Source organism: Somniosus microcephalus, chromosome 3 (assembly GCF_052327205.1).
Source record: "Somniosus microcephalus isolate GS21.2 chromosome 3, FLI_Smic_1.0, whole genome shotgun sequence".
Lineage (NCBI taxonomy): Eukaryota > Metazoa > Chordata > Chondrichthyes > Squaliformes > Somniosidae > Somniosus > Somniosus microcephalus.
Window position 1 is genome coordinate 268,324,566 of NC_140989.1, and position 16,951 is coordinate 268,341,516.

The 16,951-nt window shown below is 45.3% G+C and overlaps 1 protein-coding gene across 1 annotated transcript; it reads right to left on the reverse strand.

Annotated features, from left to right (window-relative positions):
- Positions 1 to 8,369: 8,369 nt before the first annotated feature.
- LOC147121909 (vascular cell adhesion protein 1-like) lies at positions 8,370 to 16,688 on the reverse strand. The gene is made up of 11 exons (XM_085982456.1): positions 16,568 to 16,688; positions 15,812 to 16,087; positions 15,140 to 15,451; positions 14,738 to 15,004; positions 14,366 to 14,629; positions 13,359 to 13,622; positions 12,352 to 12,615; positions 11,345 to 11,608; positions 10,336 to 10,599; positions 9,974 to 10,228; positions 8,370 to 9,867 (listed from the first exon to the last, which is right to left on the reverse strand). The coding sequence occupies exons 1-11, from the start codon at positions 16,626 to 16,628 to the stop codon at positions 9,695 to 9,697; spliced, it is 2,664 nt and encodes an 887-aa protein (XP_085838582.1). The 5' UTR covers positions 16,629 to 16,688; the 3' UTR covers positions 8,370 to 9,694.
- Between the last annotated feature and the right edge of the window lie 263 nt (positions 16,689 to 16,951).

A 16,951-nucleotide genomic window follows, 5' to 3' on the forward strand; every position in this document is an offset into this window, starting at 1 on the left:
GTGAAACCCAATCTCCAGGTAATGTCTGACTGAAACCAAAACTGCAGGTACTGTCTGACTGAAACCCAAACTCCAGGTACTGGAGAGTGAAACCCAATCTCCTGGTAATGTCTGACTGAAACCCAAACTCAAGGTACTGGAGAATGAAACCCAAACTCCAGGTACTGGAGACTGAATTCCAAACTCCAGGTACTGTCTGACTGAAACCCAAGCTCCAGGTACAGGAGACTGAAACCCAAACTCCAGGTACTGTCTGATTGAAACCCAAACTCCAGGCACTGGAGACTGAAGCCCAAACTCCAGTTGCTGTCTGACCAAAACCCAAACTTCATGTACTGGAGACCGAAACCCAAATCCAGGTATTGGATACTGAAACCCAAACTCCAGGTAGTGGAGCCTGAAACCCAAACTCCGGTTAATCTCTGACTGAAATGCAAACTCCAGGTGCTGTCTGACCGAAACCCAAACTCCAGTTGCTGTCTGACCGAAACCCAAACTTCATGTAATGGAGACTGAAACCCAAACTCCAGATACTGGAGACTGAAGCACAAACTCCACGTACTGTCTGACTGAAACCCAAACTGCAGGTACTGTGTGACTGAAACCCAAACTCCAGGTACTGGAGACTGAAATCCAAACTTCAGGTACTGTCTGACTGAAACCCAAACGCCAGGTACTGGAGACTGAAACCCAAACTTCAGGTACTGTCTGACTGAAACTCAAACTCCAGGTACTGGAGACTGAGACCCAAACGCCAGGTACTGTCTGACTGAAACCCAAACTCCAGGTAATGTCTGACTGAAACCCAAACTCCAGGTGCTGTCTGACTGAAACCCAAAATCAAGGTACTGTCTGACTGAAATCCAAACTCCAGGTACTGGAGACAGAAACCCAAACTCCAGGCACTGGAGACTGAAACCCAAACTCCAGGTACTGTCTGACTGAAGCCCAAACTCCAGTTGCTGTCTGACCAAAACCCAAACTTCATGTACTGGAGACTGAAGCACAAACTCCAGGTACTGTCTGACTGAAACCCATACTCCAGGTACTGTCTGACTGTAACCCAAACTCCAGGTAATGTCAGACTGAAATCCAAACTCCAGGTGCTGGAGACTGAAACCCAAACTCCAGGTACTGTCTGACTGAAACCCAAATGCCTGGTACTGGAGACTGAAATCCAAGCTCCAGGTACTGTCTGACTGAAACCCAAATGCCTGGTACTGGAGACTGAAATCCAAACTGCAGGTACTGTCTGACTGAAACCCAAACTCCAGGCACTGGAGACTGAAACGCAAACTCCAGGTACTGGAGACTGAAACGCAAACTCCAGGTACTGTCTGACTGAAACCCAAACTCCAGGTACTGGAGACAGAAACGCAAACTCCAGGTACTGGAGACTGAAACCCAAACTCCAGGTACTGGAGACTGAAACGCAAACTCCAGGTACTGGAGACTGAAGCCCAAACTCCAGGTGCTGTCTGACTGAAACCCAAACTCCAGGTACTGTGTGAATGAAACCCAAACTCCAGGTACTGTCTGACTGAAATCCAAACTCCAGGTACTGTCTGACTGAAACCCAAACTCCAGCTACTGGAGACTGAAACCCAAACTTCAGGTACTGTCTGACTGAAACCCAAACACCAGCTACTGGACACTGAAACCCAAACTTCAGGTACTGTCTGACTGAAACCCAATTGCCTGGTACTGGAGACTGAAATCGAAACTCCAGGTACTGGAGACCGAAACCCAAATTCCAGGTACTGGAGACAGAAACCCAAACTCCAGGTACTGTCTGACTGAAACCCAAACTCCAGGTACTGGAGACCGAAACCCAAATCCAGGTATTGGATACTGAAACCCAAACTCCAGGTAGTGGAGCCTGAAACCCAAACTCCGGTTACTCTCCGACTGAAATGCAAACTCCAGGTGCTGTCTGACCGAAACCCAAACTCCAGTTGCTGTCTGACCGAAACCCAAACTTCATGTACTGGAGACTGAAACCCAAACTCCAGATACTGGAGACTGAAGCACAAACTCCAGGTACTGTCTGACTGAAACCCAAACTGCAGGTACTGTGTGACTGAAACCCAAACTCCAGGTACTGGAGACTGAAATCCAAACTTCAGGTACTGTCTGACTGAAACCCAAACGCCAGGTACTGGAGATTGAAACCCAAACTTCAGGTACTGTCTGACTGAAACTCAAACTCCAGGTACTGGAGACTGAGACCCAAACGCCAGGTACTGTCTGACTGAAACCCAAACTCCAGGTAATGTCTGACTGAAACCCAAACTCCAGGTGCTGTCTGACTGAAACCCAAAATCAAGGTACTGTCCGACTGAAACCCCAACTCCAGGTACTGGAGACTGAAACCCATACTCCAGGTACTGGAGACTGAAACCCAAACTCCAGGTACTGTCTGACTGAAACCCAAACTCCAGGTAATGTCTGACCGAAACCCAAACTCCAGCTCCTGGAGACTGAAACCCAAACTCCAGGTACTGGAGACTGTAACCCAAACTCCAGGTACTGGAGACTGTAATGCAAACTTCAGGTACTGTCTGACTGAAACCCAAACTCCAGCTACTTAAGACTGAAACCCAAACTCCAGGTAGTGGAGACTGAGACCCAAACTCTAGGTACTGGAGACTGAAACCCAAACTCCAGCTACTCTCTGACTGAAAACCTAACTCCAGGTACTGGAGAGTGAAACCCAAACTCCAGGTACTCTCTGACTGAAACCCAAGCTCCAGGTACAGGAGACTGAAACCCAAACTCCAGGTACTGTCTGACTGAAACCCAAGCTCCAGGTACAGGAGACTGAAACTCAGACTCCAGGTACTGTCTGACTGAAACCCAAGCTCCAGGTACAGGAGACTGAAACCCAAACTCCAGGTACTGTCTGACTGAAACCCAAACTCCAGGTACTGGAGACTGAAACCCAAAGTCCAGGTACTGTCTGACTGAAACCCAAACTCCAGGTACTGTCTGACTGAAACCAAAACTCCAGGAACTGTCTGACTGAAACCCAAACTCCAGGTACTGAAGACTGAACCTCAAACTCCAGGTACTGTCTGACTGAAACCGAAACTCCAGGTACTGTCTGACTGATACCCAAACTTCAGGTACTGGAGACTGAAATCCAAACTCCAGTTACTGAAGACTGAAGCCCAAACTCCAGGTGCTGTCTGACTGAAAACCGAACTCCAGGCACTGTGTGAATGAAACCCAAACTCCAGGTACTGTTTGACTGAAACCCAAACTCCAGGTACTGTCTGACTGAAACCCAAACTTCAGCTACTGGAGACTGAAACCCAAACTTCAGGTACTGTCTGACTGAAACCCAAATGCCTGGTACTGGAGACTGAAATCCAAACTCCAGGTACTGTCTGACTGAAACCCAAGCTCCAGGTACAGGAGACTGAAACTCAGACTCCAGGTACTGTCTGACTGAAACCCAAGCTCCAGGTACAGGAGACTGAAACCCAAACTCCAGGTACTGTCTGACTGAAACCCAAACTCCAGGTACTGGAGACTGAAACCCAAAGTCCAGGTACTGTCTGACTGAAACCCAAACTCCAGGTACTGTCTGACTGAAACCAAAACTCCAGGAACTGTCTGACTGAAACCCAAACTCCAGGTACTGAAGACTGAACCTCAAACTCCAGGTACTGTCTGACTGAAACCGAAACTCCAGGTACTGTCTGACTGATACCCAAACTTCAGGTACTGGAGACTGAAATCCAAACTCCAGTTACTGAAGACTGAAGCCCAAACTCCAGGTGCTGTCTGACTGAAAACCGAACTCCAGGCACTGTGTGAATGAAACCCAAACTCCAGGTACTGTTTGACTGAAACCCAAACTCCAGGTACTGTCTGACTGAAACCCAAACTTCAGCTACTGGAGACTGAAACCCAAACTTCAGGTACTGTCTGACTGAAACCCAAATGCCTGGTACTGGAGACTGAAATCCAAACTCCAGGTACTGTCTGACTGAAACCCAAACTCCAGGTACTGGAGACTGAAACGCAAACTCCAGGTACTGTCTGACTGAAACCCAAGCTCCAGGTACAGGAGACTGAAACCCAAACTCCAGGTACTGTCTGACTGAAACCCAAGCTCCAGGTACAGGAGACTGAAATCCAAACTCCAGCTAATCTCTGACTGAAAACCTAACTCCAGGTACCGTCTGACTGAAACCCAAAATCAAGGTACTGTCTGACTGAAATCCAAACTCCAGGTACTGGAGACAGAAACCCAAACTCCAGGTACTGGAGACTGAAACCCAAACTCCAGATACTGGAGACTGCAACGCAAACTCCAGGTACTGTCTGACTGAAACCCAAACTCTAGGTACTGAAGCCTGAAACCCAAACTCAAGCTACACTCTGACTGAAAACCTAACTCTAGGTACTGTCTGACTGAAACCGAAACTCCAGGTACTGTCTGACTGAAACCCCAAGTGCCAGGTATTGTCTGACTGAAACCCAAAATCAAGGTACTGTCTGACTGAAATCCAAACTCCAGGTACTGTCTGACTGAAACCCAAAATCAAGGTACTGTCTGACTGAAATCCAAACTCCAGGTACTGGAGACAGAAACACAAACTCCAGGTACTGTCCGACTGAAACCCCAACTCCAGGTACTGGAGACAGAAACCCATACTCCAGGTAATGTCTGACCGAAACCCAAACTCCAGCTACTGGAGACTGAAACCCAAACTCCAGGTACTGGACTGTAACCCAAACTCCAGGTACTGGAGACTGTAACGCAAACTCCAGGTACTGTCTGACTGAAACCCAAACTCCAGCTACTTAAGACTGAAACCCAAACTCCAGGTACTGGAGACTGAAACCCAAACTCCAGCTACTCTCTGACTGAAAACCTAACTCCAGGTACTGTCTGACTGAAAACCAAACTCCAGGTACTGGAGAGTGAAACCCAATCACCAGGTAATGTGTGACTGAAACCCAAACTCCAGGTACTGTCTGACTGAAACCCAAACTCTAGGTACTGGAGACTGAAGCCCAAACTCCAGGTACTGTCTGACTGAAACACAAACTCCAGGTACTGGAGACTGAAGCCCAAACTCCAGGTACTGTCTGACTGAAACCCAAGCTCCAGGTACTGTCTGACTGAAACCCAAACTCCAGGTACTGTCTGACTGAAACCCAAACTCCAGGTACTGGAGACTGAAACCCAAAGTCCAGGTACTGTCTGACTGAAACCCAAACTCCAGGTACTGTCTGACTGAAACCGAAACTCCAGTTACTGGAGACTGAAACCCAAACTCCAGATACTGGAGACTGAAATCCAAACTCCAGTTACTGGAGACTGAAACCCAAACTCCAGGTGCTGTCTGACTGAAAACCGAACTCCAGGCACCGTGTGAATGAAACCCAAACTCCAGGTACTGCTTGACTGAAACCCAAACTCCAGGTACTGTCTGACTGAAACCCAAACTCCAGGTACTGTCTGACTGAAACCCAAACTCTAGGTACTGGAGACTGAAACCCAAACTCCAGGTACTGTCTGACTGAAACCCAAGCTCCAGGTACAGGAGACTGAAACCCAAACTCCAGGTACTGTCTGACTGAAACCCAAACTCCAGGTACTGGAGACTGAATCCCAAACTCCAGGTACTGAAGACTGAAACCGAAACTCCAGGAACTGTCTGACTGAAACCCAAACTCCAGGTACTGGAGACTGAACTTCAAACTCCAGGTACTGGAGACTGAAACCCAAACTCCAGTTACTGGAGACTGAAACCCAAACTCCAGATACTGGAGACTGAAATCCAAACTCCAGTTACTGTCTGACTGAAACCCAAATGCCTGGTACTGGAGACTGAAATCCAAACTCCAGGTACTGTCTGACTGAAACCCAAATGCCTGGTACTGGAGACTGAAATCCAAACTCCAGGTACTGGAGACTGAAACGCAAACTCCAGGTACTGGAGACTGAAACCCAAGCTCCAGGTACAGGAGACTGAAACCCAAACTGCAGGTACTGTCTGACTGAAACCCAAACTCCAGGTACTGGAGACTGAAGCCCAAACTCCAGGTGCTGTCTGACTGAAACCCAAACTCCAGGTACTGTGTGAATGAAACCCAAACTTCAGGTACTGTCTGACTGAAACCCAAACTCCAGGTACTGGAGACTGAAACCCAAACTTAAGGTACTGTCTGACTGAAACCCAAACGCCAGGTACTGGAGACTGAAATCCAAACTCCAGATACTGTCTGACTGAAATCCAAACTCCAGATACTGTCTGACTGAAATCCAAACTCCAGATACTGTCTGACTGAAACCCAAACTCCAGGTGCTGTCTGACTGAAACCCCAAATCAAGGTACTGTCTGACTGAAATCCAAACTCCAGGTACTGGAGACAGAAACACAAACTCCAGGTACTGTCCGACTGAAACCCAAACTCCAGGTACTGGAGACTGAAACCCAAACTCCAGCTAATCTCTGACTGAAACCCAAACTCCAGGTACTGGAGAGTGAAACCCAATCTCCAGGTAATGTGTGACTGAAACCCAAACTCCAGGTACTGACTGACTGAAACCCAAACTCTAGGTACTGGAGACTGAAACCCGAACTCCAGGTACTGTTTGACTGAAATCCAAACTCCTGGTAGTGGAGACTGAAACCCAAACTCCAGGTACTGTCTGAGTGAAACCCAAACTCCAGGGACTGTCTGACCGAAACCCAAACTCCAGGTACTGGAGACTGAAACCCAAACTCCAGGTACTGGAGACTGAAACCCAAACTCCAGGTACAGGAGACTGAAATCCAAACTCCAGGTACTGTGTGAATGAAACCCAAACTCCAGGTACTGTCTGACTGAAATCCAAACTCCCGGTACTGTCTGACTGAAACCCAAACTCCAGCTACTGGAGACTGAAACTCAAACTTCAGGTACTGTCTGACTGAAACCCAATTGCCTGGTACTGGAGACTGAAATCCAAACTCCAGGTACTGTCTGACTGAAACCCAAACTCCAGGTACTGTCTGACCGAAACCCAAACTCCAGGTACTGTCTGAACGAAACCCCGCTCCAGGTACTGGAGACTGAAACCCGAACTCCAGATACTGGAGACTGAATCACAAACTCCAGGTACTAGAGACTGAAACCCAAACTCCAGGTACTGTCTGACTGAAACCCAAACTCCAGGTACTGGAGACTGAATCCCAAACTCCAGGTACTGTCTGACTGAAACCCAATCTCCAGGTACTGGAGACCGAAACCCAAACTCCAAGTACTGGAGACTGAGACCCAAGCTCCAGGTACTGTCTGACTGAAACCCGAACTCCAGATACTGGAGACTGAAACCCGAACTCCCGGTACTGGAGACTGAAACCCAAACTCCAGGTACTGGAGACCCAAACCCAAACTCCAGGTACAGGAGTCTGAAACCCAAACTCCAGGTGCTGTCTCAGACCAATAGCTGCAGTCTGACATCACTTGGGCTTCAGTACAACCACAGCACAAGTGCAAATGGTGCAAAGCCATCTATTTAAACTCTGCGTTTAATTCTACAGCCTCATCAACTCTTTTGATGATTCCACTCTATATTCATCTGTTTTGTGTGAATTGCATGTCCTCACCGTGTACCCGCTTTTCATTTCACTCACAGCAAAGTGCTTGAATCTCTAAATTTTGTGCTCCCCATGCACCAATGGAGATGGGGAATTCTTGTTTTGGTATTACACAATCCTTGTCTCATCTATAGCCTATAACCTCTCTGTCTCTCACAATCTCTCTGTTTTATCTGTACTACTGTGGCTGGTGACCCCATGAACTTTCTTCAGTATTGAAATTAAAACTATCCCACTGTTGCCTACATTAACACATTATTTTCTCAGAGCTCCAAGCTGTCTTCACCTCCTTCAGTATTTCCTACCTCCTATAATCTACAATCTTTTAAAACCCAAAATTGGCATCACTGAAACAGCGCTTCTTCACTGATATTTTCTTCTCTCTTACTGTTTTTATCATTAGTGATACCCTGTACTCTATGGCTTTGTCCTGGATGTGTCAGTGATTAGTTTAAAAAAGGGGCAGCGTTAAAGGGTCCAGTCATTTATGTATAATCTCTATCACAATTTCTTTGGGATCTCAGTTTCAGAATGTTTGAGGAGCCAGGATAGTTTATTTTAGCTGCTGCCCAAGAGTGTGCGGAGATTGTAAGTTGCTTTCTGAATATTAAATATAATCATTGTAGAAAATGCAGAGCCAAAGCCACAACAGAAAGACTTGTCACATTTAAGACGCGTGCTCTGGCAAAACTAGCAAAGCAACATCGGTGAGTTTAAATTTTACTCCCAGTCCAGCAGTGTTCACAAAATATCATCAAGAAGAGCTCTTAAAAAAAATTCTTCAATTTATTAAAAACACAGTTTTCAGTCAGTGTAATCAGTCATACAATTATACTTGATCGTTTCCAGATATTTAATCACCTTTAGAATCAATTAAAACATTAATTCCATCTGGTCACTCCTTCCTGGATCTACAGGAATAGACCCACTGAAAAAATGTACTGGAAATGTATATTTTTTTAAATCACCAAAAGTGTCAATAAAATTATTATCTCCCACTTTGCGAAACTAATTATTCTCACATTTTGTCTGCAAGGAAATTGGAGTAAGTGTCACATGAAATTTAGCAGCTGTGATAAAAATACATTCTGATAATAAGTCTACTTGTGATTTGAAGTTGCTTAATTTGAATTATCCATTAATTCAAAGTTTTTTTGAGTGGAAAAAAGTAAATACTCTTTTTATTAAGTTGCTTAGTTCAAATTACTGGATAATTCAAAATTTCACACACAAAATAAAATTACTTTGAATTAACAGGAGCAGAGTGCAATGCAAATTGAGTTTAAGTCATTTAATGGGCAAGATTTCCAGCCCCAGCTTCAGAACACAGTGACTGGCTCCAGCCCAGCATATGGTGCCCCAGCCCAGCACACAGTACCTAAGTCACCCAGCACACAGTGCCTGGATTCAGCCACAGTGGATAGTGTCCTGGTTCTATACATCAAGGATGAATGTCAGAACAGGGCCCATATGTATTGGCAAGGAATGCAGCAGCAGCAACTTAAAAATTCACAATAGTCTACAGCATTACCCTGCAGGAGGTTGAATTATTTGAAGTACATAAACTGGAGATCAGCGGTGTGAAACTTGGCCTGTCCCTTTAATAGCACAAGGCCTACTGCCAGTGGGGGTTAGGCACTGAATCTAGCACAAGTTTGCAGCTGGAAAACCAGGTCTGCTTCACCATTGAGATTATGTGCCTGGCAGTCATGGGTGATAAGACACCATTGGCCCATTTGTTTTTTCCAGAGACCATTTTAAAGTGAATTGTTTGTGCAGTATTTCCATCAGCATAATATACTACAGATCCATAAATATCACAGAATTATTCACTCCAAGATACTCAATAAATTCTGAGGACTATTTACAATAAAGTGTCCTAAGCTGAAGTGTTCCCTCGCCTTCCATTCTCTAGATGCCAGCTGTTGGTGATGCTGTTGAATCACAATCATAATACAGGGACGATATTACGCTTCATTTTTCTCCTGGTCCCAGGGCCACCATCCTGTTCCTAACAGCTGAGGAGCTCAGCACTGGAGATTAGACAGTGATAGCAGTGGGAATGTTCATTCCTTCAGTCCTTTCTTTCTTCACACTATCTGTTCTGCTGGCATTTGGTATGATCCCTTGCAGTTGCTTCTGCGATAGATATAATACAGAGTGCTAAGCAGTAACCCTGCAGACCCCAGTGCTGCCCCCGTACAGGCTGTTTCTAGGATTCCAATAGGATTCTCATCAGCGGGTGTTGCATCTAGCTTTGTTTCTGTAAAGAGACAGGAGAATATGTTTAGAAAGAAATTTAAGTAAAATACTGTCTCCGAGCACCAATGCTCACAAACAATAATGTGCTGAATCTACGTTTCACTCACCATTAACTTTTATTTCCACAAATCCTGTTTGATTCCCCAATTCGTTAATTACTTCAACCTCATAAAATCCAGCATCACTTTGTGTTATTTCAAGGATTGTAAAGGTGTTGTTAGTAGAGCAGAGAATGGCTTCACTGTTGTTCCCTAATTTCTTCCAGATGAAGTGGGCTGAGGAATTGCTGTGAACAGTGCAGCCGATGGTGATATTCTCTCCTTCACTGACCCACTTGGAAGGATAAGCCCAAAGAGTCAGAACTGTGGGTTGAGGAAAGACACATTTTAATTAATAATAATCTGTGAAAATGTTTTTTTTCCAGGAAGGAAGGATATGTTGTGCTACATGCATTCATTTCCATACAAACCTTGAACAGTGAGCTCTGTGCTTCGAATTTGACTTCCCAGATTATTTCTGGCCTCACATCCATACTGTCCTGCATCACCAGGCTGAGCTGCAACGATTGTAAATGTTCCATTCTCCGAGTCCAGCACCAGCTGTCCACTTTCTGACTTCTTCCACAGTACAATCTGAGCAGAGGGGTTTGAATGAGTGCTGCAGCTAACAGTGACACGGTCTCCTTCCTTCACAGTAGAGGGAGTGACAGAGAGATTGGTGTTTCTGGGGGCACCTGTGCGAAGAGGATATAACCCATTACATTCACATCCTGAGAGATTTGGTTACAATCATTGACAATCTGACACCCCATTTATATTCGGAAACACCCAGCATCACCAGACAGCTGTGGCGGTCAGCTTGGCTCAAAGGTCACATATTGTGACTTTACGCTTCTTACCACGGACTATCTTCTATAACAAGGGAAGGTCCTCAGAGGCCAGCAATGTACACCTGCACTGCTGGCCTGTTCCTGCCCATAGACTGTACGAGTTTGAAAGCAACCATCCAGTTTCTAATGGGTGCCAACAGTAGCACGAAGCTGCCCCTAATTTGGCACAAGTGAACAATCTAAGAGTCCATGAGGATAGATGAAATTTGGAACAAGAATACACTTCTGTGATTGGTGAGCAGTCGATTCTTGGGAGGGAAATAGGGGAGACTTTATTTTGTATCTACTCCAGGCTGCAACTAACCGGGAATGATCTGATGCTGATATTGGATAACAAAAATGGGAACGTGTTCTATTTGGCAGTGGTAACAGTCCCCATTTTGATGACCTCATCATTTATATATAAACAAATAACTGCTAGCAGGGATTCAATCCTGCCCGTGGAGTCTATCATCCCCAGACAAACCCAGCCTTACTTTACACACAGCTGTTACTGGGGGCAGTTGGTACCTATGGTGTATTTCTATATTTAGTAATCTTACACTGTACAAAATGCAATAAAAGTGCTCGAGAGAGAGAGGGTACCAACCTAGAACAGTCAGCTCCATGCTTCTGATATCTGTTCCCAGATCATTTCTGGCTTCACATCCATACTGTCCTGCATCACCAGGCTGAGCTGCAACGATTGTAAATGTTCCATTCTCCGAGTCCAGCACCATCTGCCCACTTTCTGACTTCTTCCACAGCACAATCTGAGCAGAGGGGTTTGAATGAGTGCTGCAGCTAACAGTGACACAGTCTCCTTCCTTCACAGTAGAGGGAGTGACAGAGAGATTGGTGTTTCTGGGGGCACCTGTGCGAAGAGGATATCACCCATTACATTCACATCCTGAGAGATTTGGTTACAATCATTGACAATCTGACACCCCATTTATATTCGGAAACACCCAGCATCACCAGACAGCTGTGGCGGTCAGCTTGGCTCAAAGGTCACATATTGTGACTTTACGCTTCTTACCATGGACTATCTTCTATAACAAGGGAAGGTCCTCAGAGGCCAGCAATGTACACCTGCACTGCTGGCCTGTTCCTGCCCATAGCCTGTATGAGTTTGGAAGCAACCATCCAGTTTCTAATGGGTGCCAACAGTAGCACGAAGCTGCCCCTAATTTGGCACAAGTGAACAATCTAAGAATCCATGAGGATAGATGAAATTTGGAACAAGAATACACTTCTGTGATTGGTGAGCAGTCCATTCTTGGGAGGGAAATAGGGGAGACTTTATTTTGTATCTACTCCAGGCTGCAACTAACCTGGAATTATCTGATGCTGATAGTGGATAACAAAAATGGGAACGTGTTCTATTTGGCAGTGGTAACAGTCCCCATTTTGATGACCTCATCATTTATATATAAACAGGGATATATAAGCAGGGATTCAATCCTTCTCGTGGAGTCTATCATCCCCAGACAAACCCAGCCTTACTTTACACACAGCTGTTACTGGGGGCAGTTGGTACCTATGGTGTGTTTCTATATTTAGTAATCTTACACTGTACAAAGTACAATAAAAGTGCTTGAGAGAGAGGGTACCAACCTAGAACAGTCAGCTCCCGGCTTCTGATGTCTGTCCCCAGATCATTTCTGGCTTCACATCCATACTGTCCTGCATCACCAGGCTGAGCTGCAACGATTGTAAATGTTCCATTCTCCGAGTCCAGCACCATCTGCCCACTTTCTGACTTCTTCCACAGCACAATCTGAGCAGAGGGGTTTGAATGAGTGCTGCAGCTAACAGTGACACAGTCTCCTTCCTTCACAGTAGAGGGAGTGACAGAGAGATTGGTGTTTCTGGGGGCACCTGTGCGAAGAGGATATCACCCATTACATTCACATCCTGAGAGATTTGGTTACAATCATTGACAATCTGACACCCCATTTATATTCGGAAACACCCAGCATCACCAGACAGCTGTGGCGGTCAGCTTGGCTCAAAGGTCACATATTGTGACTTTACGCTTCTTACCATGGACTATCTTCTATAACAAGGGAAGGTCCTCAGAGGCCAGCAATGTACACCTGCACTGCTGGCCTGTTCCTGCCCATAGCCTGTATGAGTTTGGAAGCAACCATCCAGTTTCTAATGGGTGCCAACAGTAGCACGAAGCTGCCCCTAATTTGGCACAAGTGAACAATCTAAGAATCCATGAGGATAGATGAAATTTGGAACAAGAATACACTTCTGTGATTGGTGAGCAGTCCATTCTTGGGAGGGAAATAGGGGAGACTTTATTTTGTATCTACTCCAGGCTGCAACTAACCTGGAATTATCTGATGCTGATAGTGGATAACAAAAATGGGAACGTGTTCTATTTGGCAGTGGTAACAGTCCCCATTTTGATGACCTCATCATTTATATATAAACAGGGATATATAAGCAGGGATTCAATCCTTCTCGTGGAGTCTATCATCCCCAGACAAACCCAGCCTTACTTTACACACAGCTGTTACTGGGGGCAGTTGGTACCTATGGTGTGTTTCTATATTTAGTAATCTTACACTGTACAAAGTACAATAAAAGTGCTTGAGAGAGAGGGTACCAACCTAGAACAGTCAGCTCCCGGCTTCTGATGTCTGTCCCCAGATCATTTCTGGCTTCACATCCATACTGTCCTGCATCACCAGGCTGAGCTGCAACGATTGTAAATGTTCCATTCTCCGAGTCCAGCACCATCTGCCCACTTTCTGACTTCTTCCACAGCACAATCTGAGCAGAGGGGTTTGAATGAGTGCTGCAGCTAACAGTGACACAGTCTCCTTCCTTCACAGTAGAGGGAGTGACAGAGAGATTGGTGTTTCTGGGGGCACCTGTGCGAAGAGGATATCACCCATTACATTCACATCCTGAGAGATTTGGTTACAATCATTGACAATCTGACACCCCATTTATATTCGGAAACACCCAGCATCACCAGACAGCTGTGGCGGTCAGCTTGGCTCAAAGGTCACATATTGTGACTTTACGCTTCTTACCATGGACTATCTTCTATAACAAGGGAAGGTCCTCAGAGGCCAGCAATGTACACCTGCACTGCTGGCCTGTTCCTGCCCATAGCCTGTATGAGTTTGGAAGCAACCATCCAGTTTCTAATGGGTGCCAACAGTAGCACGAAGCTGCCCCTAATTTGGCACAAGTGAACAATCTAAGAATCCATGAGGATAGATGAAATTTGGAACAAGAATACACTTCTGTGATTGGTGAGCAGTCCATTCTTGGGAGGGAAATAGGGGAGACTTTATTTTGTATCTACTCCAGGCTGCAACTAACCTGGAATTATCTGATGCTGATAGTGGATAACAAAAATGGGAACGTGTTCTATTTGGCAGTGGTAACAGTCCCCATTTTGATGACCTCATCATTTATATATAAACAGGGATATATAAGCAGGGATTCAATCCTTCTCGTGGAGTCTATCATCCCCAGACAAACCCAGCCTTACTTTACACACAGCTGTTACTGGGGGCAGTTGGTACCTATGGTGTGTTTCTATATTTAGTAATCTTACACTGTGCAAAGTACAATAAAAGTGCTTGAGAGAGAGGGTACCAACCTAGAACAGTCAGCTCCCGGCTTCTGATGTCTGTCCCCAGATCATTTCTGGCTTCACATCCATACTGTCCTGCATCACCAGACTGAGCTGCAACGATTGTAAATGTTCCATTCTCCGAGTCCAGCACCATCTGTCCACTTTCTGACTTCTTCCACAGCACAATCTGAGCAGTGGGGTTTGAGTGAGTGTTGCAGCTAACAGTGACACGGTCTCCTTCCTTCACAGTAGAGGGAGTGACAGAGAGACTGGTGTTTCTGGGGGTACCTGTGCAGGGAGACACGGGGTGAAATTAGTGAATTACAAGAGGGTAATTCAAAACAACATCATCTGATCCTTCCGAAAATCACTTCTCTGACAGAAAGCTCCACCTACCCTGGATGTGAATCTCCAGCTCGCTGATCTCTTTCCCCAGCTTGTTGCTGGCTTCACACCGGTAGATCCCTGTATCCCGTAGGCGGGCCGCTGGCAGGTGAAGGGTCTGCTTCTCCTCGGCAGTCACCGACCAGCCGTCGGCTGATGCTTTGCTCCACACTATTTTGGCAGCGGGGCTGCTGTCGGTAGCACAGGTCAGCCTGATGTCCTGACCTTCTCTCACCGTGTGAGATGGCTCGACAGAAATGTTTGTCATTCTGGGAGCATCTGTAGGAGGAGGGTGGGGAGATGTTAGTAAATAAAATGCGAGCGGGTTTAAATAATTCAATTGAGAGATTCCCCCCCCCCCACCCCCCACCACTCTGTTGAACATTGAGGTGAAATCTCCATCTGGATACTTACAGCTAACCTGTAGCGTTAACTCTCCCCGTCTCTCCACAGTATCGGCTGGGAGCTCGTCGACAAGTAACCGGGCTCGGCAGGTGAGCACTTGTCCCGAGTCCCCTAGTCCAGGCGTTAGTTCATAACTGGCCGTCGCCGCAGTTTCTTTCTCCAAAATGTCAAAAAATATCTGCGTATCTAAATGTGTCTCTCCTTTCAGCCACTCCACCTCCAAATGAAAGGGATAAACATCAGGAACGGTGCAATTCACCCTGCCTTTCTTGCCCACTTCCAGTGCACCGTCTGTAGACAGGGTTATCGCTTCTGGGAAAGCTGCAGAGATAGAGAATCCAACAAAGTGTGAGTTAGACAGACTCCAACAGTTATTATAGTTTAAAGAGCAAACTGACAGCAGCCCTCTTTACCATTAAACTATTTATTCCTAATCTACAAAAAGGCGTCTTTCTGTAATCCAGGTCATTCACCAATGGACTCCGTAAACATTTCTGAAACTGCTGACTAGCAACTAAACTGATACTGACTCCGGCCAGTCACTCCTGAAAGGGTTAGAAATAGTTCTCATCTTGTAAAATGTTGCTTTCTTTTATAATGCTGTAGGTTTTTAAAAAATGACCCAGTACATGTGATTCCCCATCCGGAACATAAAAAAGTCAGTGCTGAGTTAATACTCACAATAAACATTCACATTCAGGGATCTCTCCTGTTTCTTAACGCCGCAGGTTGCGGTGCAGATGTACCGGTGATCGTTCTGTATGGTGACCGGGGAGAAAGTGAGTGTGGACACCGAGCCCTGGTTGCTGACCGTTCCCCCCAGAGGATTGTCGGTTCCGGCTCTCCAGCTGAAGCGAGGAGAGGGGCAGTCCTCGGCTTGACAGCTCAGTTCCAGCTTCTCCCCGATTCGGATCCACGGTTCCAACGATGGCTGCAGCTTCAAATTGAAGGAAGATCCTGGGTAGAGAGGGGCGAAATTTACAACTTTATAAAAAAAGTTTACAAATTTAATTTTTTTTAAAGTTTACAACTTTATAAAAAAAGTTTACAACTTTATTTAAAAAAATACAAATTTAATGTTTAAAAGTTTACAAATATAATTTAAAATGTTTACCACTTTATTTAAAAAGTTTACAATTTTATAAAAACGCTTACTTTATAAAAAAGCTTACAACTTTATAAAAAAGTTTACAAATGTAAAGTTTTAAAAATTTACAAATTTAGAAAAAGTTTTCATATTCATTTCTTTTTAAAGTTTACCCAGTTAATGTTAAAACATGTACAAATTTAATTTGTTAAAAGTTTACAATTGTTTTAAATAAAACGAAGCAGAGGAAGCCAAAATGGATTTTTAAAATTAGTGTCTGATAATGAACTAGTTAGAATAATGCGTAGGTAATTAAAAAAAATAAAGTGCAATCAAATCAAAAAACTTACCTGTTGTGAGCAGGAATGTGAGAGTCAGTGCAACGTACAGAAGTGATCTTCCACTCGCCATGGTGCAGCGTCCAGTCAAAACAAGCTGCTGATGTGCAGTTCACTTCTATCACTGATCAGAGAGAGCTGTCAGTTATTGGAGCTCCGGGCTCCGCAGCTCTATTTTATAGAGCTGCTTGCCCGACCTGGGAATTTCCCGCTACAATGAAAAGAAATTCCCAACCACGTGTCCCAACACCCTCGCCTACTGCTTGTCCAATTACGTGACGGGAACTTCCCACCACGAGCAGCGGAGCCAAAAGAACTAAAAGAACGACACAAACCAACAACAAAAAAATCACTCCAAAGGTTCGCCAAAGTCCAGAGTCATAATTATTTAAAACG

Bases quoted from the DNA above. Each gene is read 5' to 3' on its own strand.
- LOC147121909 (XM_085982456.1), bottom strand. From the start codon at position 16,628: ATGGCGAGTGGAAGATCACTTCTGTACGTTGCACTGACTCTCACATTC. The intron at 16,088-16,567 runs GTAAGTTTTTTG...CTCTCTACCCAG, and splicing joins CACATTCCTGCTCACAACAG to GATCTTCCTTCAATTTGAAG. The intron at 13,623-14,365 runs GTTGGTACCCTC...CTCTTCGCACAG, and splicing joins CCGGGAGCTGACTGTTCTAG to GTGCCCCCAGAAACACCAAT.